This window comes from Eriocheir sinensis, chromosome 10 (genome assembly GCF_024679095.1).
Source record: "Eriocheir sinensis breed Jianghai 21 chromosome 10, ASM2467909v1, whole genome shotgun sequence".
Classification (NCBI taxonomy): domain Eukaryota; kingdom Metazoa; phylum Arthropoda; class Malacostraca; order Decapoda; family Varunidae; genus Eriocheir; species Eriocheir sinensis.
Genome location: NC_066518.1, coordinates 21519613 through 21545807, shown reverse-complemented (window position 1 = coordinate 21545807; position 26195 = coordinate 21519613). Strand labels below are relative to the sequence as shown.

At 47.0% G+C, this 26195-nt stretch overlaps 1 protein-coding gene across 1 annotated transcript; it reads right to left on the bottom strand.

Moving 5' to 3' along the window:
* Positions 1–537: 537 nt before the first annotated feature.
* Positions 538–25905, bottom strand: LOC126996369 (fat-like cadherin-related tumor suppressor homolog). Its single transcript, XM_050856739.1, has 9 exons — positions 25138–25905; positions 20903–21058; positions 18926–19136; positions 12413–12552; positions 6980–7233; positions 6717–6861; positions 5045–5298; positions 2353–2366; positions 538–641 (listed from the first exon to the last, which is right to left on the bottom strand). The coding sequence occupies exons 2-9, from the start codon at positions 21029–21031 to the stop codon at positions 538–540; spliced, it is 1251 nt and encodes a 416-aa protein (XP_050712696.1). The 5' UTR covers positions 21032–21058; positions 25138–25905.
* Positions 25906–26195: the final 290 nt, after the last annotated feature.

The window sequence follows — 26195 nt, the reverse complement described above, 5'->3', positions numbered from 1 at the left end:
ACTCTGTGTTTTCAATATGTGCAGCTTCATCTGCATTCTGATCACCAGTGACTATCGTGCTCATGAGAGATTTTCCTACGTCATGTAATAATATATTTCTGGTCCCTACAAGCTCAGGATGAATAACTGTTGAAACCTCTCAGTGACTACTAGTATCTCAAAAATAGTGATAAACATTCCTTTTGACATATTCTCAGCAACTCATCGTAATACCATTTTCTGTATTTATGGGTTAGAATGAACGCCTAGTGGAACGCCCAAAGGTACGATATCCTGCCGCTGTTCTGTATTATGGGTTAGAATGAACGCCTGTCAGTCCCTTGAAAAGCTCACCCTTAAGATGAAGTACGATATCCTGCCGTTTTGTTTTTTTCACGGCAAGGGAGGCAGCTCAGGGTAAAAATCAAAATCACAACAAAAACAAAATCAGCAACAAAATCCCGCTAAACGCTGCTCCGGCAAAGAAAAAAAAAAGACGAGAGGCCAAAGAGGTCAAGTCTGGGAGGAGGAGTCTTGATGCGCCTACTACTACTACTACTACTCACCCTCGAGGATGGAGTAGGATATCCTGCCGTTGTCGCCCTTGTCGTGGTCCAGCGCCATCACCCGCACCAGAGGCGCCGTGCAGCCCCCACGCTCACCTGGGCAAGGAAAGCGGCGACAGTGAGGAGGCAGAGGCGGAGGGACAGGCTGAATAAGCTGCTACTACCACTACTATTGGTACTACTACTACTACTACTACTACTACTACTACTACTGCTGCTGCTACTACTACTACAAGTACACTACTACACAACGTAAATGATACCTCCACCCATGTTTATTTTCCCGTCACATAATCATGGAGGCTCCATAGCTTGGAGGTCATTAGCCCCAACTCTGTTCGCTAATGACTGTGGCATCCAACCATATCACTAATACTACCTGACACTAAATCACCTATCATCTATTACGTCTAGATCCCCCTTTCCTTCCCTACTCAAGTCACTCCCGACCCACCCTAATGTCACTCTCCACCACTGTGGCTTCATAGTCCATATTGGAGATGTTGGTGGCGTTGGGCCAGAGTGTCTGGTGCCCCTGAGACATAGGATGGCCGACCTGAGCTGGGAGAACGAAAAGCGACACCTCATCCAGGCGACAACGTGACTCCTTGGCTGATGCTTCTTTTCTGAGATTAGTTCCGCGAGGCGTGCGTAGAAGCATTGGGCCCTGGGACCCATCCCGCCGGATGTGGTGAAGACGAGGGGGGTGAAGCTGCCCTGATCCACATGTTGGATTCTTTCACCGTATGCCCTTGTCTTCTCCTGCTCGTTCCTGTGGTGGACGGCTTACAGGGGCAGCTCACGGTGACAGGCAGCCATCGGGTCGAATATGCGGATGTCCATGAACGCCTACTGTCCGCGCACCCAGAATCCGCGGGCACTTACATCAACCCGTGCCTCCTGTGAGGTATTGGCTGTCCTGTACCGAATGTGTTCGCTGTCCAGGGAAGCAGTGCCGGCTCGGTAGTGACGTCTTGGCATACCTCCCAAGCATGCTGGCTGTCAGATCCCTCACTTCATCGTGTCGAATACAGACGAAGCCTCCTTTTTTACATGTCATGGTGTGGGTGACATCATTTGGTGATCCACATGCACAGAGATCAGGCAGTCCCTCAATCGGCCAGCCATATCTCAGAGCAATGGCGTCGACAAATTCTTGTTTGTTGAGGCTGAAGCCCTTTGCTCTGATTGGTAATGACGTTAGCCAGTTAGAGGCGCCTGCCTCCTGTGCTGTGTGTATTTTTCTACCCATTTCTGTAGACAGGTGGTGTGTAAGACGGTCCAGCTCGTCTTTGGGCCTGTTGCCTTTCTTCTGAGATTTTCCTTTAATATCTCTTATTTCTGTTTGGTCTATCTCGCCCTCTGCCTCCTGAGCGATGATCCTGTTGATGAGTAAACTGGTAAGGCTGATGGAGTTTTGGTTCTCCTTATCAGCCAGCTTCACAGGGTTGGTGATCCCCATCCCACCCAGTCTTGGGGGAAGTGCTACCATATCCCTCTCATTCCTCCTCCAAAGCATGAGATTTCACCAGCGCTGGCAAGAATACATTCTTGACGGCATTTTCCAGTGGTCGGAGGAGTGGACTGATGCCGGGGATGGTGCGCATCAGGAACGTCCACCGATGTTGGATGCCGTGGGTGTACGCTGAATAGGCAGCGTGTGGCTCAGTCTTGGCAATGGCAGACAAAGCTTCTATTTCCTTCACCCATTCAGCTACTTTGTCTCCCACGTACTCCTTCTTATATACCTCTGTCCCGATCACTGCACCTAAGTGTCGTTGTCCGTCTTTTGTCACAATGACGCCACCTCCTCTAAAGGTTCTGCGGCATGGTCATAATGTTCAGGTTTGACAATAAGGACAGACTTGGTGGCGTTAGGGATGTATCCTATCTCAGGGGCGGCGGTGTTCACAGTGTCCCACCACCCTTTTAAGTCTGAGATTTTACCAGCACCTGAGAGGTCATCCGCATAAGCCACCTGTTTCACCCGTGTTTCTGCGAACGCGATTTCATTTTGGAGGACTGATAGGCCCAGGGCGTACATAGCTATGGCTATTGGGTCACCTTGTGTTGTTCCCTCAGATGATTTTAACACTCACCTTTCCACTGTGGCTATTTATGTATAAGTCAGTCGGGTATGTATAGGTATTTTCGACATACATAGCTAAGCTAGGGCACTTGGTTTTAATGTTATGTATCATAGTCTTTCTATTTATTGTGTTGAAGGCATTTTTGGCGTCAACAAGAAGCACTGCTTCGCACTCCACGTGGTCGAATATCTCCCGCATGGCATGGACTGCTGCTTCTCCTCCTGCCTGCTGCCCCGCACAAACTTGGAGGTTCCTGCCATTCTCACATCTTCTTTGACGACAGCCATGATGCATTTGCCTACGATGCGCCGCAGGACTTCTCCGACTCCTATAGGCCTGCATCCCGGCCTCTTGTCCAGGGAATGAGGCGGCATGCCGTCAGGGCGTCCACATAGTGGCAGCTGGAGGAGCGAGTTTTCTTGCCAGTGCTGCAATGGTGTTGCGCAAGTCGCCAGCTGCATTGCCAAAGTTGGCGCTGCTCAGCAAGCTTCGCCATCCCCGTGCATCAAGTCGTGAGGGCCCCGCGCTGCCACGAGTCTGAGGTCCTTCTTCCACACCATCTCCTGTTCTCCTTTCGTATATAACTGGATTCGGAGGTTGGTGACATCATGCCAGTCTCAGTACCTTCAGGTCACTCGGTGGAATAATAATAATAATAATAATAATAATAATAATAATAATAATAATAATAATAATAATAATAATATGTGTGGCGTAATAATAAAACTCTCCTTCCTTACCATTACAGGCAAATCACGCCCAAAGCACGTCATAACATCGTTCTTCTGACGTATTTTCATCACGGACTAAACAATTTATATGCAAGTTAATCGCTCCGTAAACGTCCACTAATTTAACGTCTTCTTTATCACGCCTCTTCCTCTCTTCTCCCTACTCTTTCCTCTCCTCCTTCACCCCCAAAGAGCCTCGTTCGCGCCTTTGGAGCGTCGGCCCGTGTAGGTTGTCGGGTTCCATCTCCACCACCTTCAGCCTCGTAGGGGCCAGAAGATTGTTCGTCTGAAAGCGCCCTTCAGCTCTGCTGATCTCCTCCTCCCCGCCCTGCCGCTCCCTCTGTCTTTCGCCGCTACTTTTGGCTATTCTTACGTGCTCCCCAGCATAGCTGCCTCTCAGGCGCGCCCCGCTGTTTAAAGCCGCCTCTCGCACCAATCCTTTTCACCGCCACTGCTCGTGAGTTTACAAGGGATTAAGTGGCGTTACCCTTTCCCCGCCGCCGAACTTTGGGTTAAACCCTTATTGTTTCCACCAGCTTCCCGTAATTTTAAGCCGCCGGGATATTGACTCGTTGTTATGACTTCAGAAAAAGATGGGTTACGTTTTAAACGTCTCGAAAACTGAAAGAGTACTGATTTAGGAGTCTCTCTCTCTCTCTCTCTCTCTCTCTCTCTCTCTCTCTCTCTCTCTCTCTCTCTCTCTCTCTCTCTCTCTCTCTCTCTCTCTCTCTCTCTCTCTCTCTCTCTCTCTCTCTCTCTCTCTCTCTCTCTCTCTCTCTCTCTCTCTCTCTCTCTCTCTCTCTCTCTCTCTCTCTCTCTCTCTCTCTCTCTCTCTCTCTCTCTCTCTCTCTCTCTCTCTCTCTCTCTCTCTCTCTCTCTCTCTCTCTCTCTCTCTCTCTCTCTCTCTCTCTCTCTCCTTTTACACACACACACACACACACACATCATTGTTCAGTTCTGTCAGGGTGTCCTTCAAGTTTGGAGGGATTCGGTCCGATGGGGAGAAGCAACTGACCATCCCCTAGCGCAGCCTCTGTTTGCTGGACTTGTGTTATTTGGGCAGGTGAAACGACTATTGACAACGGCTGTTTATGGACCCTGCACCCACGGCACAGTGAGGCACGCGCCGGACGAGACTCGATCATACAATAACTATACATTTGACTTTAGTTCATCAGATTGTTCCAGTGTACAAATATTATGATGGAACGTTCGTCATATAAACTTTTTCTCTGGATTAGATATGAATCGCCTATTTATACGTGTTTCTGTGTATAATAGTGATGTAGTTGCTTTAATTAACTTCCTATAATACTTACGAAAGTATTCTTCAACTCCGGCGATATTTCACAGGTCAGGTAACTGGTGTTGGTTGAGGCGGCGGTGCACGAAACCGCCGCAGGCTGATGCTCACCTTGGCGATGATCATGGGCTCCAGGAAGACGGGCTCGTGGTCGTTGGCGTCCTCACCGTCACGGACACGCAGGCAAAGTCTGCGTTCTCCTGTCGGCCGCAGTCCCTGCACGGCTCACGGTCAGCTCGTGGACGCTGGACACCTCCCTACGTGGAGATGAGCCTCAAGGTTATCACATGTTCAATAACTGCATTCAGTATACTCAGACAGCAAGACTATTCATCTTTGTTTCTTGCAGCTTGACACGCCAGCTGCTCGTCTGACCTATCCATGGGCTCGGCCACGATGAGGTCACCAGTGAACGAATCCACGGTGAAGAGGCCCTGGGACGCCAAGGCCTGGGCGTGGTGCAGCGTGAAGTACACCGCGGAGGACGCCGTGGGTGACTGGTCCCTGTCTCGGCACTGCAGGGTGACCACGGTGGACCCCGGCGCCACGTCCTCGCTCACGGCACCCTCGTAGGTCCTGGCGCTGAACACCGGGCGGTGATCATTGGCGTCCATCACCTCCACCACGAGCTGCGGCAAGGGAGGCGCAAAGTGGTTACGTTAGCCAAGGGGAAATGACGGACAGCTGACGGGAAGGGTGTGTTGTGTGGAAAGGAATGTTGGAGAGATAACTATAACTATAACTATAACGAGAAGAAGAAGAAGAAAGATAATTACATAGAAAATCAGACCACACAGACCCCATGGTCCAGACTAGGTGGTCTGTCCTTAAACCAATCAGATGGTCCACTAATTTAAAGTCACTAACTATCTCACGTGCCACTTCCACCTCCTCCTTCTCCTCCTACTCTTTTCCTCTCCTCCTTTACCCCCCAAAGAGCCTCGTTCACGCCTTTATGGAGCGTCCCCGTACGTGTAGGGCGTCGGGACTGCATCTCACACCCCCTTCAGCCTCGTAGGGTAAGAGGGTGTTCATCTGAAGCGCCCACTTCAAGCTCCTGCCTTTGATCTCTCCTCCTCCCCGCCCTGCCGCTCCTCTGTCTTTCGCCGCTACTTTTATGGCTATTCTTACCGTGCTCCTAACTTTATGGCTACTCCTACTAGGCCGCCCCGCTGTTTAAGACCGCCTCTCGCCTCGTCCTTTTTCCCCGCCAGCTCGTGAAGTTTACAAGGGAGTTAAGCGGCGTTGCAAATCCCCTTTCCCCGCCGCCGAACTTTGGGAGGTTAAACCCTTATTTGTTTCCCGCAGTTTCCCGTGATTTAAGCCGCCGGGATATTAACTCGTTGTTATGACTCAGAAAAGAAGATGGGTTACGTTTTTAAAGGTCTCGAAAGGAGCTGAAAGGTACTGATTTAGGGTCTCTCTCTCTCTCTCTCTCTCTCTCTCTCTCTCTCTCTCTCTCTCTCTCTCTCTCTCTCTCTCTCTCTCTCACACACACACACACACACACACACACACACACACACACACACACACACACACACACACACACACACACACACTAGTCATCATTGTTCGGTTCTGGCCAGAGGAGCGTCGTAAGTTTGGAGGATTCGGTCCGATGGGAGAGCAACGATACATCCCCTGGCGCGGCCTCTGTTTGCTGGACTTGTGTTATTTGGGCGGGAGGTGAAACACGACTATTGACAACGGCTGTTTATAGACCCGCACCCCACGGCACGGTGATGCACGCGCCGGGACGAGACTTGTCATACAATAACTATACATTTGACTTTAGTTCATCAGATTGTTCCAGTGTACAAATATTATGATGGAACGTTCGTCATATACAAACTTTTTTCTCTGGATTAGATATGAATCGCCTATTTATACGTTTTCTGTGTATAATAGTGATGTAATTGCTTTAATTAACTTCCTATAATACTTACGAAAAGTATTCTTCAACTCCGGCGATATTTTACAGGTCAGGTAACTGGTGTCGGTTGAGGCGGCGGTGCACGAGCGGCCGCAGGCACAGTGTACTCACCTTGGCGATGATCATGGGCTCCAGGAAGACGGGCTCGTGGTCGTTGTCGTCCTCCACCGTCACGGACACGAGGGCAAAGTCTGCGTTCTCCTGTCGGCCGCGGTCCCTGCAGCTCACGGTCAGCTCGTGGACGCTGGACACCTCCCTACGTGGAGATGAGCCTCAAGGTTATCACATATTCAATAACTGCATTCAGTATACTCAGACAGCAAGACTATTCATCTTTGTTTCTTGTAGCTTGACACGCCAGCTGCTCGTCTGACCTGTCCAGGGGCTCGGCCACGATGAGGTCACCAGTGAACGAGTCCACGGTGAAGAGGCCCTGGGACGCCAAGGCCTGGGCGTGGTGCAGCGTGAAGTACACCGCGGAGGACGCCGTGGGTGACTGGTCCCTGTCTCGGCACTGCAGGGTGACCACGGTGGACCCCGGCGCCACGTCCTCGCTCACGGCACCCTCGTAGGTCCTGGCGCTGAACACTGGCCGGTGATCATTGGCGTCCATCACCTCCACCACGAGCTGCGGCGAGGGAGGCACCAAGTGGTTACGTTAGCCAAGGGGGAAATGACGGACAGCTGACGGAAAGGGTGTGTTGTGTGGAAAGGAATGTTGGAGAGATACCTATAACTATAACTATAACTAGAGAGAGAGAGAGAGAGAGAGAGAGAGAGAGAGAGAGAGAGAGAGAGAGAGAGAGAGAGAGAGAGAGAGAGAGAGAGAGATTTACATAGATTTACATTTTTTTTTTTTTTTTACGTCGCTGCCTGTTGCGCAGGTAGGCATCTTCCTGGTGGGGCCTGATGGTCGGCCCAAGGTTTCTTCCAGGTGGGGCCTGATGGTCGGCCCAGCCCGTTCTGGCGCAGGCGAGTGTTTATAGTGGCGCCATCTTGCATTGGCTCATGCTGCCCCCCTGAACTCGTTCTTGATTCGCTTGGACGGCTTCCTCTAGAGTCCGGGTTGATGGGTGGTCTTCAGGACAGCATGTGGGTAGTTTTAAGCCACTCGGCTGTGACTGAAAAATCCGAGTGGTAGCGTGGAGATTCGAACCCGCGTCGTCCATCACGCGGTGAATGTGGGCCCAGTACGCTACCAGTTCGGTCACCGCCTACCCGCATAGAAAATCAGACCACACAGACCCCATGGTCCAGACTAGGTGGTCTGTCCTTAAACCTAAGTGATTTTACATTAATCAGATGGCTCCAAAACGTTGCTTTTCTACTCTAGTTAATATTAAGTTCAAGGAAGTGACGGTCGAGCTTGTTTTTAAAGGAGTCAATCGTGTTACACTGGACCACTGATGGTGGGAGCTTATTCCATTCTCGCACTACAACGTTGGTGAAGAAAAATTTGGTGCAGTCTGAGTTTACTTGTCTACATTTGAGTTTTGTGCCATTGTTCCTCGTTCGCAAAGTGTCATCGATCATAAACAATTTTGTTTTGTCTACATTCGTGAAACCATTAAGTATTTTAAAACATTCGATCAGTTTTCCTCGGAGGCGACGTTTCTCAAGAGAGAACATGTTAAGGGTGGAAATCCTTTCTTCGTAGGATTTGTTGCGCAAGGAAAGGATCATTTTTGTTGCTCGACGCTGAACACCTTCTAGTTTAGCAATGTCCTTTGCATGGTGGGGAGACCAAAACTGTACTGCATATTCCAAGTGGGGTCTGACTAAACTATTGTAGAGCGGAAGTATTACATCTTTATTCTTAAATAAAAAGTTTATTTTAATGTAGCCCAACATTCTGTTCGCTTTATTTGCTGCATCGATGCATTGATGTGAGAATTTGAGGTTTGACGCGATTTTAATCCCCAGGTCCTTAACGCATTGAACGCTTATGAGTTTAACGCCGCGTATTTCGTAATCGAACTTTTTATTTTTTGTTCCAACTTGAAGGACCTGGCACTTGTCTACGTTAAAGGGCATCTCCCATTTATCCGACCAAGCTAAAATTTTGTGCAAATCCTCTTGGAGGCTTTGCCTGTTTTCGTCAGTGAGAACCGAGTTACCAATCTTTGTGTCGTCTGCAAATTTACTAATGCGATTATTGAGTCCAACATCCACGTCGTTGATGTAAATAATGAAGAGCACTGGGCCAAGAACCGAGCCCTGAGGGACGCCACTAGTGACCGGCGCCCACTCTGAGTTAAATCCGTCAATCACAACTCTTTGTTGTCTGTTGCTCAACCAATTCGCGATCCATTGGTTTACTTGACCGTCAATGCCTATTTGCTTTAATTTATAAAGTAATTTATGATGTGGGACTTTATCAAACGCTTATGTGGGACTTTATCAAACGAAAAAGAGAGAGAGAGAGAGAGAGAGAGAGAGAGAGAGAGAGAGAGAGAGAGAGAGAGAGAGAGAGAGAGAGAGAGAGAGAGAGAGAGAGAGAGATCAAACAACACTTGAGGTAGCACAATGCGAGCGTAACGAGGCGTACAAGCTATAGCAGCCACAGTCTTGGTCATCCGCAACTTATAATTATTTGGCTCATCTGACAGGCGGCTGATGAGTGTCTGATGAGATGAAACTCTTCCACACGTTTTGACCTCTCTTTTGGCCTCTTACTCAGCCTCGTCTTGTTGGAGCAGCGCCTAGCGGCTTTTTTTGTTGCTTTTTTGTTTTGCCCTTGAGCTGTCTCCCTTGCTGTAAACAAACAAACAAACACACAAAACAGCACCGTTACCATCTAATACTGCAGCCTCGGGATAATATGAAGAAACCTACGGATCAATAAGCCACTTTTTCGATATCACTAAAAGTTGGCGACGTTTTCAGTCACGAACATCTCTGGGGCCTTACTCTTAAACATTCCGGCGACCCAGCACATGTATCAGGCAAGGCTTTCGGAGGAGCAGCGGGCATTTCCAGGGCTACTTTTATGAACCTGGTGGGAGTTTAACCCTTCCTCTGCACCATGAGCCTAAAAAAACACTCATTAGAACCATATAAATCTCCTTTTCGGCCTTTGGAAATGACTGATGTGAAGGCGGAAGCGTCTGAGGATAGGTTCACTATGCCCTATACTTAGAAATTTCGGCGTCCAAGCACACATTTGACAAGGCTTTCGGAGGAGCTGCGGGCATTTCCAGGGGTACTTTTACGAACCTGGTGGTAGTTTGACCCCTCCTCTGTATAATGAGCCTAAAAAAAACACTCATTAGAACAATATAAATCTTCTTTTCGGCCTTTGGAAATGACTGATGTGGAGGCGGAGGGGTCTGAGAATAGCGACCCTGGGGCCTATGCTTAAAAATTTCGGAGCCTAAGCACACACAATTGACAAGGCTTTCGTAGGAGTTGAGGGCATTTCCATCTGTAGTTTTATGTCCCTGGTGGTAGTTTGACCCTTCCTCTGCACCATGACCCTAAATAACACTCTTTACAACAATATAAATCTCCTTTTCGGCCTTTGGCAGTGACTGATGTGAGGCTGAAGCGTCTGAGAATACCGCCGCCAGTAGCGTGAGGCAGCAAACGGCCCGGTGATAACAACTTGCAGCGGTATTAGTCTGCTTTACGATGCAACGGCCCGGCCCGCGCTCCCCTCCGCTCATCGGTAAACACTAAGGTCGGTAGTATAAGACATACTCGCTTCTCACATCTGTATTTCTAAAGGTCAAAGAGGGGATCAACTGAGTTCTAATGAGTGTTTCTTTAAGTTCACGGTACAGAGGAAGGGTCACACTACCACCAGGGTCATAAAACTACTCCTGGAAATGCCCAAAACTCATACGAAAGCCTTGTCAAATATGTGTACTTGGGCGGCGAAATGTTTAGTAGTACGGCCCTAAGTCTATATATACCAAGTCAAGTCACTCTGCTTCAAAACTGCGACCGGTACGCGCAGGAGGCGGTTTTGGGGCGGAGCAGCGGGATGACGTCACTTGAAGCTAAAAAAAAAAAGAAAAAAATACCCGCCAGTTCAGGGGTGACTAAAGTTGGGGCCGTATGTGCACTCTGGATATGCATTCTCGCCTCCTTTCACAGCGCGTTCAGGGAAGCCACTGACGAAAAAATGTCTTTTTATTGTGCTATTGCGTGACTGCAATTCCATTGCCTACAAACAGCGGTGTGGGGTGTGAGGGAGGGTATAATGAAGTGATTGATTTAAATTAGTCCGCCTTTCTTCGTTTTCTCTAAATCCCTGTTTCTACATTCTCTACTAACGGTTTCAGGGGTCGTGTTCCCCTGTTTTTCGCAAATAAAACTTTAACAAAGCGTCGGACAAGGATGTTATTTTGGCAGTGGATGTTTGAGACCCCGACCTAATGGGCAAAAATATGATTTGGTGTCACATGTGGTTAATGAATCATAATTTTGCCCATTAGGTCGGGGTCTCAAACATCCACTGCCAAAATAACATCCTTGTCCGACGCTTTGTTAAAGTTTTATTTACGAAAAACAGGGGAACACGGCCCCTGAAACCTTTAGTAGTTTGGCTCTAAGCAGTGTCACGCGTAAACCACGCCTCGGCCGTGTCTCCTCCCACAAACCTGCGTATGACTTGACTTGGTGTATATAGACTTAGGGTAAACACACTACTCACCATCGAGACATATCGCTCCGTGGGGAGAACACCGCGCCCGCCCGTAACTTGGAGGACATATTCGCGAGTCATAAAGATAAAGTATCACAAGACCTTCGAGCTAAAACACCGCCACATAATCGAAGCGGAATAACCCTGGTGATAGTTTGGTCCTTCCTTTGCATCATGAACCTAAAAACACTTATTAGAACACAACTGATCTCTTAAATATTATGGCACCAAAGCTCACATATTTGACAAGGGAGTTTTGAGCATATCCAGGGGTAGTTTTGTGACCCTGGTGGTAGTCTGACCCTTCCTCTGTAACATGAACCTAAAAGAACATTCATTAGAACCCGATTACTCTCCCTTTTGGCCTTTGGAAATGCTGATGTGAGAAGCGGAAGCGACTGAGAACACCAACCTTGGACGCACAGTGGCTGGTGGTAGTCTGACCCTTCCTCTGTACCTTAATTGAGCTTAAAAGAACACTCATTAGAACCCGACTACTCTCCCTTTTGGCCTTTGGAAATTGCTGATGTGAGAAGAGGAAGCGTCTGATAATGCCAACCTTGGAGGCATGCTGGTTAGGGTAAAACCCCCTATACATCAGCACTCAGTTTGGAGGGAGAGTTAGTTTATAAGGCTACAACTCAACACTTCGTCGTTAATCGCAGTTCACCGCAGGCTGGACAGTGCATTTTGCCTTTGTGTCGCTTTCGAAAAACAAAAGAGCATCCGTCGCCCCGAATTTGCATATGTCACAAAGTGCTTTAACAATTTACAAACAATATTAGCTGCCATGAAAAATATTGTACTTTAAATTCAGTGTTTTACAGCGAGGGGGGAGAGAGAGGGAGAGAGAGGCCGCACCGCATTCAGCTCGCCGGCCGATGACATCATGAGACTATAATTTTGACGGCATAAAAAAAGTGTACGGGCGGGAGTGAGTCACGTTGTTAGTGTGCTGTGCCGTAAATACTGACGCTGGAACAATGGAATACAACACGGTGGGGCAAGAGTTAACAGTTAGCGAGTATCTTATTGAGAGAGAGAGAGAGAGAGAGAGAGAGAGAGAGAGAGAGAGAGAGAGAGAGAGATTATATAAACAAAAATGATGATCTCTCTCTCTCTCTCTCTCTCTCTCTCTCTCTCTCTCTCGCACACTGACCTTGGTGGCGGCGGTGTGGACGCCGTCTGTGGCCGTGACGGTGAGGGCGTAGTGGTGCTGGTCCTCGTGGTCCAGGCGGCGCGCCAGGCTCACCAGGCCAGAGTCCACGCCCATGCTGAACCGGCCGCTCTCGTCGCCCTCTGCCCGTGAGAAAGACACGTTAGTAAAGGGAATGAAGCGAGCAAAATATATCCTAGGTATCATTTACCCCCCAGTTCTGATATACCAAAAACTTAAATGAGTTCGCCATTCTGTAGCGTAGATAAAAAAAAATGTAATCTGCCCACGAGAAAGATACGTTAGCAAAGAAAATGAGGCGAGCAACACATATCCTAGGTATCATTTTTCCCCCCAGTTCTGATATACCCAAAACTTGACTGAGTTCGCCATTCTGTAGCGTAAAAAAAAAATTGATCTGCCCACGAGAAAGATACGTTAGCAAAGGAAATGAGGCGAGCAAAATATATCCTGGGTAGTATTTTTCCCCCAGTTCTGATATTCCTAAAACTTGACTGAGTTCGCCATTCTGTAGCGTAAAAAAAAAATTGTTAAGCTGTCCACGGGAAAGATACGTTAGCAAAGGAAATGAGGCGAGCAACACATATCCTAGGTATTATTTACCTCCAGTTCTGATATTCCCAAAATTGACTAAGTTCGCCATTCTGTAGCGTAAAAAAAAAAAAAAGTTAATCTGCCCACGAGAAAGATACGTCAGCAAAGGAAATGAGGCGAGCACACATATCCTAGGTAACATATTTTTCCCCCAGTTCTGATATACCCAAAACTTGACGTAGTTCGCCATTCTGTAAGGTAAAAAGTTATGCTGACCGGTAGCAAAACGTGTAATCGAAGGAAAAGTTGGAAAGTTTCGTTTAGTCGGCGCAACATCTGTGGTCATATGCCGGAGAGAGACAGAAGGGGAAGGAATTATATTTATATAGATTTACATAGAAAATCAGACCACACAGACCCCATGGTCCGGACTTGGTGGTCTGTCCTTAAACCTAAGTGATTTTACATTAATCAGAAGACTCCTAAACGTTGCACTTCTACTCTAGTTGATATTAAGTTGAAGGAAGTGACGGTCAAGCTTATTTTTGAAGGAGTCAATCGTGTTACACTGAACCACTGATGGTGGGAGCTTATTCCATTCTCGCACTACAACGTTGGTGAAGAAAAATTTGGTGCAGTCTGAATTTACTTGTCTACATCTGAGTTTTACGCCATTGTTCCTCGTGCGCAAAGTGTCATCGATCATAAACAATGTTGATCTGTCTACATTCGTGAAACCATTAAGTATTTTAAAACATTCGATCAATTTTCCTCGGAGGCGACGTTTCTCAAGAGAGAACATGTTAAGGGTAGAAAGCCTTTCTTCGTAGGATTTGTTGCGCAAGGAAGGGATAATTTTCGTTGCCCGACGCTGAACACCTTCTAATTTAGCAATATCCTTTGCATGGTGGGGAGACCAAAACTGTACCGCATATTCCAAGTGGGGTCTGACTAAACTGTTGTAGAGCGGGAGTATTACATCTTTATTCTTAAATAAAAAGTTTATTTTAATGAAGCCCAACATTCTGTTCGCTTTATTTGCTGCATCGATGCATTGCTGTGAGAATTTGAGGTTTGACGCTATTTTGACCCCCAAGTCCTTGACGCATTGAACGCTTTTGAGTTTAACGCCGCGCATTTCGTAATCAAACTTCATATTCCTCGTTCCAACTTGAAGGACCTGGCACTTGTCTACGTTAAAGGGCATCTCCCATCTATCAGACCAAGCTGAAATTTTGTGCAAATCCTCTTGGAGGCTTTGCCTGTCTTCGTCAGTGAGAACCGAGTTACCAATTTTTGTGTCGTCTGCAAATTTACTAATGCGGTTATTGAGTCCAACATCCACGTCGTTGATGTATATAATGAAGAGCACTGGGCCAAGAACCGAGCCCTGAGGGACGCCACTAGTGACCGGCGCCCACTCTGAGTTAAATCCGTCAATCACTACTCTTTGTTGTCTGTTGCTCAACCAATTCGCGATCCATTGGTTTACCTGACCGTCAATACCTATTTGCTTTAATTTGTAAAGTAATTTATGATGCGGGACTTTATCAAACGCTTTCTGGAAATCAAGATAGACTACGTCCAGTGATTTGGTTACGTCATAAACAGTGAAGAGGTCGTTATAAAAGGTTAATAGATTTGATAGGCAGGATCTTTTGTTTCGGAAGCCATGTTGTGAGTCCCCAATTAATGAGTGGCTTTCAAGGTAACTCACAATTTTGTCTCTAATTATGCCCTCAAGTAGCTTACCTACAACCGAAGTTAGACTAATGGGCCTGTAATTACCTGGTACTTTTTTGTCTCCTTTCTTAAAAATCGGTGTCACGTTAGCCTTTTTCCAATCTGAAGGGACAATGCCTTGTCGCAAGGACATATTGAATACGGTTGTGAGGGAGGAGAGTATTTCGCACTTTGTTTCTTTCAGCAGAGTTGGATATACTTTATCAGGTCCAGGACGTTTATTTGTTTTAAGTGATTTGAGGGCTTAAGGACTTCATCGGGTTTTATTTCAAAGTTAGACAATGCATGCTCGGGATTTACATTAGTACTGGTGTTGGTGGTGGTGGTGGGAGGACTGTTATTATTAAACACCGAGGAAAAGTAATTATTTAATAGGTTTGCAACGTGTTGGCTGTCAGTCACTAGTGCACCGTCGCTGTTTGTTAAAGGTCCAATTCCACTTCTGATCGCCTTTCTGTTGTTTATGTAACTGAAGAAGGATTTCGGATTATTTTTACAGTTGGCTGCAATATTTTCTTCATATCTACGCTTTGCCTGATGCACTAATCTTTTTACTCGTCGCCTTGCATCATTGTAAAGTCTAATGTTTTCGGGCGTGCTTTAGTCTTTCTTTAACCTGTAAGACAATTTTCTCTCCTTGACTGAGTGTTTAATTTCGCTATTAAACTAAGGTGGACTTTTATTAGTGTTAATTCGCTTCTCGCACAAGGGGACAAATGTGTCCTGCTGAGTGAGTAAGTGATTTTTAAAGTTTAGCCAGGCGTCCTCTGCATTGCCGTCATCTGATAGTTGCATATCTATTAGTTTTCGTCGGATTTCTACGAAGTTGGCTCTTTTGAAATTGGGCACCTTAACTTTATTTTCAGTCACCGATGTTTGAGCTCTAATGTCAACGCGCACTAGTTTATGATCGCAGGAACCGAGGTGTTCTCCTACCGTGACATTACTGACTAGGTTATCTTGGGTCGCTATAACAAGGTCAAGTATGTTATTTTGTCGAGTTGGTTCAGAAACCATTTGGCTTAGATAATTTTCCTCTAGAAATTCGATCATTCTATGGGACTCACCTTCTGTACCCGACAGTGTCGCCCAGTCGATATGGGGGAGGTTAAAGTCTCCTAGTATCAGTGAGTCGCTGTTATTAAGTGACTGCCTTAAGACGCTGTACATTTCAAGATCGCCATCAAGTGATTGCCGCGGAGGCCTGTAAGTGACAGATATATTTAAATTGACTTTTGCAATGTTTACTCGCACGCACAAATGTTAAACGTTACTGTTTCTTGGTGTTTTGTCAGTAGGTTGCAAGTAGCTTTTAACAAAAAGGGCGACACCACCCCCTCTACGGTTTACACGATCATTGTTGAAGAATCTGTAGCCATCTATGTTGTATTCGGAACTTAAATCAATATTAGTGGTGTCGATAAATGTTTCGGTTATAGCAATTACGTCAAAGTTTTCTGTCAGAGCAAGACATCGCAGTTCATCAAATTTGTTTCTTAGGCTACGCGCATTGAAACTAAGGACTCTTAGGTTATCTTGAAGCTTGGTAATAGAGGTACTGGAGGGTTCAATGTTACGAGTCTGTTGCGGTGTATGGTGTCTATTTACACGGGCGGGATGGAAGGACGTGGCTGAGAGTCGTTTTTTGTTGTTCGGGCGTTACGTACGGCGTTGTTGAGGAGCCTTCCGAATCTGGCTGCCCCGATGGGGGACAGGTGTATGCCGTCCCTTTGGAAAAGTTTACTCTGGCCGTAGAAATGGTTCCAGGCGTTAAAGAACTCGACGTCAAGTTCTCCGCAGAGAGTCTGTAGGCGGTTGTTGAGGCTGAAGGCCTTACTGTAGAAGTCGCCCTCATCCCATGTCCGTGGTAGAATTCCTGAAATCAAAATATTAGGGGATTTAGACTTATACTGCTGGATGAGCCTACGGTACTTGTCTAGCAGTTCCTCAGACCGGGTCGTGGTGACGTCGTTTGTACCTGTGTGGAGAACAAAGAGTGAGTCATTAGAGGCCACAGCGGAGACCTCGTCCAGTGCAGCTGTGATGTCGTCAACACCAGCTCCAGGATAACAGTAGGAGAAGGGAACAGATCCCAGGAGACGGGACACAACCGTAATCGAAGGAAACGAAGCGAACAAAACAGATCATCAAAGAGATAAACGTTACCAACTTTAGGGCATTATTTTCCTCACCCAGTTTACTGATTCAACCCCCAAAGATGAGTTAGCCATTCTGTAGCGTTTAAACATACATTCTAACCAGTAGAAAACACGTTTGCAAAGGAAATGAAGCGAGCAAAACATATCCTTGGTATTATTCTTCCCCCAAATTAATGATTCACCACAAAGTTTGACTGAGTTCGCCATTCTGTAGCGTGAAAAAAAGGTACTCCCGGTAGAAAATTACGTTAGCAAAGGAAAGAAAGCGAGCGAAACACATTCTAAGTATAATTCTTCCCAAAAATTACGGATTCACCCCAAAACTTGACTGAGTTCGCCATCCTGTAGCGTAAAAAAAAAAGTTACTCTGACCGGTAGAAAACACGTTAAAAAAGAAAACAAAGCCAGAGAAACATATCCTACGTATTATTCTTCCCAAAAACTACTGATTCACCCCAAAACTTGACTGAGTTCGCTATTCCGTAGCGTAAAAAACGGTTACTCTGACCGCTAGAAAAATACGTTAGCAAAGAAGCGAGCGAGACGTGTCCTAGGTATTATTTCCCCCAGTTACTGACACCCAAAACTTGACTGAGGTAGCCATTCCGTAGCGTGAAAAACGGTTACTCTGACCGCTAGAAAAATACGTTAGCAAAGAAAACAAAGCGAGCGAGACATGTCCTAGGTATACTTTTTCCCCACTTACTGACACACCCAAAACCTGACTGAGGTAGCCATTCTGTAGCGTGAAAAACGGTTACTCTGACCAGTAGAAAAATACGTTAGCAAAGAAAACAAAGCGAGCGAGACATGTCCTAGGTATACTTTTTTCCCACTTACTGATACACCCAAAACTTGACTGAGGTAGCCAGTCTGTAGCGTGAAAAACGGTTACTCTGGCCTGTAGAAAAATACGTTAGCAAAGAAAACAAAGCGAGCGAGACATGTTCTAGGTAAAAATTTCCCTCAGTCACCGATACACCCAAAACTTGACTGAGGCAGCCAGTCTGTAGCGTGAAAAGAAGTTGCTCTGATCGGTAGAAAATCACTTTAGCTGAGGAAATGAAGCGAGCAAATCACATCCTTGAAATAAACGTGACTAGGTAGGTAACTCTTACTTAGTAGGTATTGTTTTCCCTCAAATCACTAATACAACCCAAAACTTGCGGTCGCCATTCTGTAGCGAAAAAAAAAAGAGGCGAAAAAAAAAAAGTTATTCTGGCCAGTAGAGGAAACACGTTATCAAAGGAAACAAAGTGAGAAAATCGTAACCTAGAACTAAACGTCACTCTTCTAAGGTATTTCCCTTTAAAAAATACTGATCTAACAACAACAACAACAACAACAACAACAACAACAAAAATGAGTCAGCCATTCTGTGACCAATGGAAAAAGTTCGTCTGGTCACTGTTCCTGTACTCGTCACGTCACCGGCTACCAAGACGAGGACAAGCGGTGACTGAAGGTACAGTTGGGAGCACACGCTAAAGCTGCGCGTGGCGGCGGTGCACATCTCCGTATGAATAGGAATGCAGCAAAGTCAACAAGGGCCTCCGACCGATATTGCTTGACGCTTTCGGTTCTCACATCAACAATTTCCAAAGGCCAAAAAGGAGATCAGTCGGGTTCTAATGAGCGTTTTTTTAAGATCAAGTTACAGAAGAAGGGTCAACGTAACACCAGGGTCATAACACTACTCCTGGAAATGCCCACAACTCCTACGAAAGTCTTGTCAAATAGATATGCTTGGGCTCCGAAATGTTTAATGGCCGCTTTCACAGTCGTTTTGTTTGTTTTGATCGTTACCAATGGTTGTTATCGCCGCTTTAGTATTTCCACGTCAAACTGGCCGATGGGGTAATGGGGGCTGCAGGATTAGCCTAGCCCCGCACCTTACCACGCACTCTCAACACCTCTCGCTTCCTCTGCAGCCGCCACTACCACATAGGCCAGTTTCACGTGGAAAACTATAGCGTCGATCGCCGCCATTGGTAACGATCAAAACAAACAAAACGACTGTGAAAGCGGCCCTAAGAATGCGACCCTATATGTCCCTCACCTGTGATGTAGTACCACAAGGTGTCGTTATCCGGGTCCTGAGCGTTGATGAAGGACACCAGGTGGCCCGGCGCGTCCGTCTCCATCACGTGGGCGGGGGGCGGCGGCTGCAGGACCGGCGGGTTGGGAGACTCCTCGGGCACGTCCATCACACGCACGAGGACCCGCGTGGTGGCCGTCAGCTGCGGCGCCCCGTTGTCCTTCACCTGGATCTGAGGAGGAGGAGGAAGAGGAGGTGTTAGGGAGGCAAGGGAGTTCTCGTCCGTATACTCTCAGACGATTTCAGCTCTCACACAAGTATTTCCAGGCTCTGACGGGGAAGAAATAAACAAATTCCATCCGTATTTTCAGGCGATGCAATCTCTCACAAGTGTTTCCAGGCTCTAAGGGGGAAGGGGAAGGGGAGGGGGAGGTGTTAGGATGTCAAGGGAGTTCTCGTCCGCATTCTCACACGATTTCAGATCTCACAAGTATTTCCAGGCTCTGACGGGGAGGAGGAGGAGGAAGAGGAGGCGTGTGAGGGAGGCAAGGAAGTTCAGGTCCGTATTCTGAGGCGATTTCAGCTCTCACAACCAATATTTCCAGGCTCTGAGGGGAAGAAATAAACAAATTCCATCCGTATTTTCAGGCGATGCAATCTCTCACAAGTATTTCCAGGCTCTGAGGGGAAGAGGAAGGGGAGGTGTGTGAGTGAGACAAACAGATTCACGTCAGATATTCCCGGGCGATTCTATCTCTCACAACAAGTATTTCCAGGCTCTGAAGGGGAGGAAGAGGAGGAAGGGAAGGTGTGTGAGTGAGACAAACAGATTCACGTCAGATATTCCCGGGCGATTCTATCTCTCACAACAAGTATTTCCAGGCTCTGAAGGGGAAGAAGAGGAGGAAGGGAAGGTGTGTGAGTGAGACAAACAGATTCACGTCAGATATTCCCGGGCGATTCTATCTCTCACAACAAGTATTTCCAGGCTCTGAAGGGGAAGAAGAGGAGGAAGGGGAGGTGTGTGAGTGAGACAAACAGATTCACGTCAGATATTCCCAGGCGATTCTATCTCTCACAACAAGTATTTCCAGGCTCTGAAGGGGAGGAAGAGGAGGAAGGGAAGGTGTGTGAGTGAGACAAACAAATTCACGTCAGTATTCTCACACGATTTCAGTTCTCACAAGTATTTCCAAGAGCCGAAAAGGAGATTAATTGGGTTCTAAAGAGTTGGCTTTTGGTTCATGGTGCAGAAGCCTTGTCAAACTATCACTAGGCTCATAAAACTACCCATGGGAATACCAATAGCAACCTCTACAAAATCCTTATCAAATGTGGGTGTGTAACTCAGGGAGGGCCATATTCTTACATATTCCGGCGACCTGACACATGTATTTGACAAGGCTTTCGCAGGAGTTTTGGTCATTTCCAGGGGTAGTTTTATGAGCCTGGTGGTAGTCTGACCCATCATCTGTACTATGGAACTAAAAACACTCATTAGAACCCGATGAACCTTCTCTTCGGCCTTTGGAAATGGTTGGTGTGAGCGGCGGAAACTTCTCAAAATACCGACCTGAGCCCCGAAATGTTTGGGAATATGGGGAACAGTTTGGGGTATACTGTTTTCTAGGGGGTTTAACTTGTCTCAGCCAATTACTGTTATCATAGCCTAGGTAAGGGGAAGCAACCTTAACATGAGATCAATTTTTACACGAATATTCTACTGTCCAAACCCCTTATGCAAGAGTTAACCAGCATCTTCATTCTTTCATCACTTACACAGCCTTCCTTCGTCTATATTTCCTCCTGCCTCTGACTTGAATTCTTTCAAGAGGAGTGTATCAAGACACCTCTCCTCCTGAAATTGATCTCTCTTTTGGCCGCTCATCACTTTTGTCTCTGTAGGAACACGATTAACGAGCTTTATTTTGCTTTTTTTTGTTGTTGCCCTTGTGCTGTTTATTTAGCTGTAAAAAAAAAAGTAATGTCAGCACTCACCATCAAATCGAAGGTCTTGCTCGGGGGAAAGGCCTTGTTGCTGTACACTTGGCCAGTCTTCGGGTGGATCTTGAAGCGGCCCTTCTTGCCCTTGCCGGTCCTGATGCTGTAGTCCAGGTCACCGTTCATGCCCACGTCCGCATCTCTGGCGAACACCTTCAGGGGATTAAGGGAAGGTACTGAGAGGCGGCACCGAGCAGGGAGGTCCACGTGGCTACAAGACCCGTGAAGGCAATGCTCCGTCTGCTTGCACTACCTTGGGACAACCGATGTGTTATAGGGGAATGTTACTCAAGTGTTGGTGATCATTAAAGTTAACCTTCCCTAAAGGAATGTATCTCACGGCTTTATATGGTCAAAAACATGCAGATATAGTATCAAACCCCCAAGTATGTTTAAGAAGTAAATAGGTTTTATATGTGATCATAAATTTTAGTCTCCTTTCCCAGAGAGAGGTTTAGTGAGCAGAGTTTGAAATGACTTACAAATAAACATGTTAGTAATGTTATTGAGTTAATGCTTACATATACATTCCAGAAAACGAAGTCATTACGTCTACTGCAGTATGAACAACAAGATACTGTCACCATGCACCCCAAGACTACACGGAACAGAAGGATGAACGGAACACTGAGCCACGACAACGCCCCGCACATGCACAGACGGCCTCAGGGGGCGTGTGTGTGTCCTGCCCCGTGGCTCGTGTTCCCGGGCTAACACAGAACAGAACATAAATATTATAACACAATGCGTGCAGCACAAACTGTCAGGGGCACATCTTCTAGGACATCAGGAGGCGTCCGTCCCAGAGAACACCTGCTCCGTGTCCTGCTATGAAACAAAACAGTCACAAGGGGGTTCAACATGCCCTCTGAACACCGCCAGTGACGGAGACGCGGAACCAAATAATAAAAGTAAAACGAAACAGTCACAAGGGGGTTCAACATGCCCTCTGGACACCGCCAGTGATGGAGACGCGGAACCAAATCATAAAAGTAAAACAAAAGAGTCACAAGGGGGTTCAACATGCCCTCTGGACACCGCCAGTGACGAAGACGCGGAATCAAATCATAAAAGTAAAACAAAACAGTCACAAGGGGGTTCAACATGCCCTCTGGACACCGCCAGTGATGGAGACGCGGAACCAAATCATAAAAGTAAAACAAAACAGTCACAAGGGGTTCAACATGCCCTCTGGACACCGCCAGTGACGGAGACGCGGAACCAAATCAAAAAAGTAAAACAAAACAGTCACAAGGGGTTCAACATGCCCTCTGGACACCGCCAGTGACGAAGACGCGGAACCAAATCATAAAAGTAAAACAAAAGTACATCTAGACACACTTGCAATTTACACCGCCTGCATGCGCCGACGTGACACCACAGGGAGCCGAGCCATGCCGACGATGACACTGACACGGGTCCTCTGCCGCCGCCGGTGTGGTGCGCCCCGCGGGGTGAACAGCGCCGCTGTGGTGTCATGAGACATCCCAAGATCGTGAGACATCCCATCCTGAATACATCCATGAATTTCGACACGGTACCATGTCTTTTGTCGACTGCTTGTCGGGATCTGTCCCACTCAAGTTTATTTATATTATTATGAAAGCAAATGATGACGTATGTATGTATATAACTAGGATATCAACAATCACTCTTCTTCTTCTTGTGACCTGTTCCACTTTGCATCGCTTTTTAGGTCCTCCTTGGTACTTTTTACACTTGATGCTTCACTTAGTTACTTTGTGATAGCAAAGATTGGGTTCCGCGATGCGAAGTTGAGGATGGGATGTCTTACGATACCGGATGACTGATGACACCACACCGCCACTCGTCTACGTAACCATTATTAGTAAACAGCGCCGCCACTCGTCTACGTAACCATTATTAGTAAACAGCGCCGCCACTCGTCTACGTAACCATTATTAGTAAACAGCGCCGCCACTCGTCTGCGTAACCATTATTAGTAAACAGCGCCGCCACTCGTCTACGTAACCATTATTAGTAAACAGCGCCGCCACTCGTCTATACAACCATTATTAGTAAACAGCGCCGCCACTCGTCTATACAACCATTATTAGTAAACAGCGCCGCCACTCGTCTATACAACCATTATTAGTAAACAGCGCCGCCACTCGTCTACGTAACCATTATTAGTAAACAGCGCCGCCACTCGTCTACGTAACCATTATTAGTAAACAGCGCCGCCACTCGTCTGCGTAACCATTATTAGTAAACAGCGCCGCCACTCGTCTACGTAACCATTATTAGTAAACAGCGCCGCCACTCGTCTATACAACCATTATTAGTAAACAGCGCCGCCACTCGTCTATACAACCATTATTAGTAAGCAGCGCCGCCACTCATCTATACAACCATTATTAGTAAACAGCGCCGCCACTCGTCTACGTAACCATTATTAGTAAACAGCGCCGCCACTCGTCTATACAACCATTATTAGTAAAAAGCGCCGCCACTCGTCTACGTAACCATTATTAGTAAACAGCGCCGCCACTCGTCTGCGTAACCATTATTAGTAAACAGCGCCGCCACTCGTCTACGTAACCATTATTAGTAAACAGTGCCGCCACTCGTCTATACAACCATTATTAGTAAACAGCGCCGCCACTCGTCTATACAACCATTATTAGTAAACAGCGCCGCCACTCGTCTATACAACCATTATTAGTAAACAGCGCCGCCACTCGTCTACGTAACCATTATTAGTAAACAGCGCCGCCACTCGTCTAAGTAACCATTATTAGTAAACAGCGCCGCCACTCGTCTACGTAACCATTATTAGTAAACAGCGCCGCCACTCGTCTACGTAACCATTATTAGTAAACAGCGCCGCCACTCGTCTACGTAACCATTATTAGTAAACAGCGCCGCCACTCGTCTACGTAACCATTATTAGTAAACAGCGCCGCCACTCGTCTAAGTAACCATTATTAGTAAACAGCGCCGCCACTCGTCTACGTAACCATTATTAGTAAACAGCGCCGCCACTCGTCTACGTAACCATTATTAGTAAACAGCGCCGCCACTCGTCTACGTAACCATTATTAGTAAACAGCGCCGCCACTCGTCTATACACCCATTATCAGTACTAAAGGTGGCTGTGATACATTAGTACGGCGGTATACACGTTGATGAACACCCGCAGACCTTTTTTTTCATCTTCCTCTTCTTCTTCTTCTTTGTCAGATTTATCAGCCCGTCGTTATACATGGTCGTTGAACACCTGCAGACTAACCGTTTACGATTGAGAACGATTATTCAGCCTTTACCGCTTCCATTAACGAGAAAAGCTTGGCTGCAGTGGCGTTGGTGAGCTAATTATTAGGATTGTATCACCTTTCACATGTATATCTAATAACAAACGTTGCAGTTACAGAAAGTCCAGCAGAAAACAGGGCACTCACTGGCCACAACAAAGTCGATATTTAGTAACAATAAATTTCGCTGGACAACGAAGACTCGGAACACGACAAAGAGGCGACCGTCAGGACAAGTTGAATTCCAGCTCGTGAGTCCTGCACTGATATAGACAGGAACGCAGATATATTACGTGTCCCTCTTTAATATATGCATTAGGGAAGCATGAACGTGTCTCAGCATTGCGTGTTTCCTCGGAAGCTAAGACTACCACGCCACAGTCTTCGGGGCCGACAGTGCGGTAAAGGGACGCGTGGAGCCTTGTGTGCTAGCTGTTCATGCCTGGCCACGAGACACTCAGATGTCCGATGTGGGGCGAGGAAGCTGTGTGGTGGTCCCTGTGCGGCGCGGGCTTGAACACTCTTGAGGCTCCTATGAATGGGTTTCTACACCCCTGGGTTATGTTGACAGCTGGGCGGTACTTTATTTTAGGTCACTGCCGGGGGAAGTCAGACATGGCAACTGAAAATACTGACGAAACGTAAAATGAACCAATCGGTGAAGTACTCAAGCTAATGGTGAAATACGAAGCCACTAAAAACTGTGTACCTGTGCCAATCACGTCACTGCAGACTTTACACTTGCAATGCGGTGCGTGCAGCGTGGAGGAGCGTGGCTGGGAGACACCCCCACCTCGCCACGCTGCAGCGGCTAGTTATAACGGACTTGCAAATACGTCAATCAATGTCTTTTTACAGTCAAGTACGTGAGTAGCACAAAGGTAGCGATGTCTCCCATGCTGAGCGTGCACACGGAAACCATCTCACAGGTTCCCGTGTCGCGCGTGCCCTCCTTACCCTGAACAAGGCGTCGTCGTGGGCGGTGATCTGTGAGGGCGAGAAAGTAACCCAGTCCCCCCACGGGTCCTCTGGCTCGGGCTGCACCAAGGCACCACCATCACCACCATCACCACCACCACCACCACATTCACAGCGCCGAGGACAGGAAAGCAAAGGTGTATTTACAGAAGGCGGACAAGCTAACGGAGGTGGTCTGACCAAGGTGTGGTGTGGTAGGGGAAGCAGTGCGGCACAGCACCAGGCGCAGAGGTTAAAGACATGTCATCAGGAACAGTTCCACACCTCAGCCAGTTACGGACATGGACAGTGTGGCCAACAAGTGTTATGCTCAAGACTTACACCCCGAGCAATGCCCTCACCACACAGCACTTGGAAAAGGCAACTCTACTCACTGTTTTGAAAGGTTCCACTCTATCTAGTTCGTTTCAAATAGCTTCCTGATACAAAAGCTGACGTTCTACACTCCCCACAGTATTGAAGCTAGTGTGTGTATGTACTTAAATGTAATCATAGTTCTCTCATCAAGTCGTAGCTTATAGTTTACTTAATCTAGAGGTAAGGATGAATGAACCTTTCCTTAAGCCTAAAAATGAAGGGCCTTTGTGTGTTACCTTAGTTCTCTGCTTCTCTCGTCAAGTCATAGCTTATAGTTTACTTAGTCTAGGGGTAAGGATGAATGAACCTTTCCTTAAGCCTAAAAATGAAGAGCCTTTGTGTGTCAGCGGCAAACAACGACACTTCATTAAGACAAGACTTTGATGTGAACAGCGGCGGCCATTACCGTGACCGTGTCTGTAAGAAACACACACACACACACACACACACACACACACACACACACACACACACACACACACACACACACACACACACACACACACACACACGTTCATTTTTTTCAGTTACAATTTTTTAGCCCAATTTTTCCATGCGCTTCCCGTCCCTTTCCTCCCTTCCCTCACGTCTCAACCCTCCCTCCTCCTTCCTTCCCTTCCTTCCTTCCCATTCCTTCCCGTCTCATCCCTACCCTTCCCTTCCCTCCCCCTTCTCTTCCT

Bases quoted from the DNA above. Each gene is read 5' to 3' on its own strand.
- LOC126996369 (XM_050856739.1), bottom strand. From the start codon at position 21,031: ATGAACGGTGACCTGGACTACAGCATCAGGACCGGCAAGGGCAAGAAG. The intron at 12,553-18,925 runs GTGAGGGACATA...TCTCACGGGCAG, and splicing joins CTTGTGGTACTACATCACAG to AGGGCGACGAGAGCGGCCGG. The intron at 5,299-6,716 runs GTGAGTACACTG...CCCTTGCCGCAG, and splicing joins AGCCCATGATCATCGCCAAG to CTCGTGGTGGAGGTGATGGA.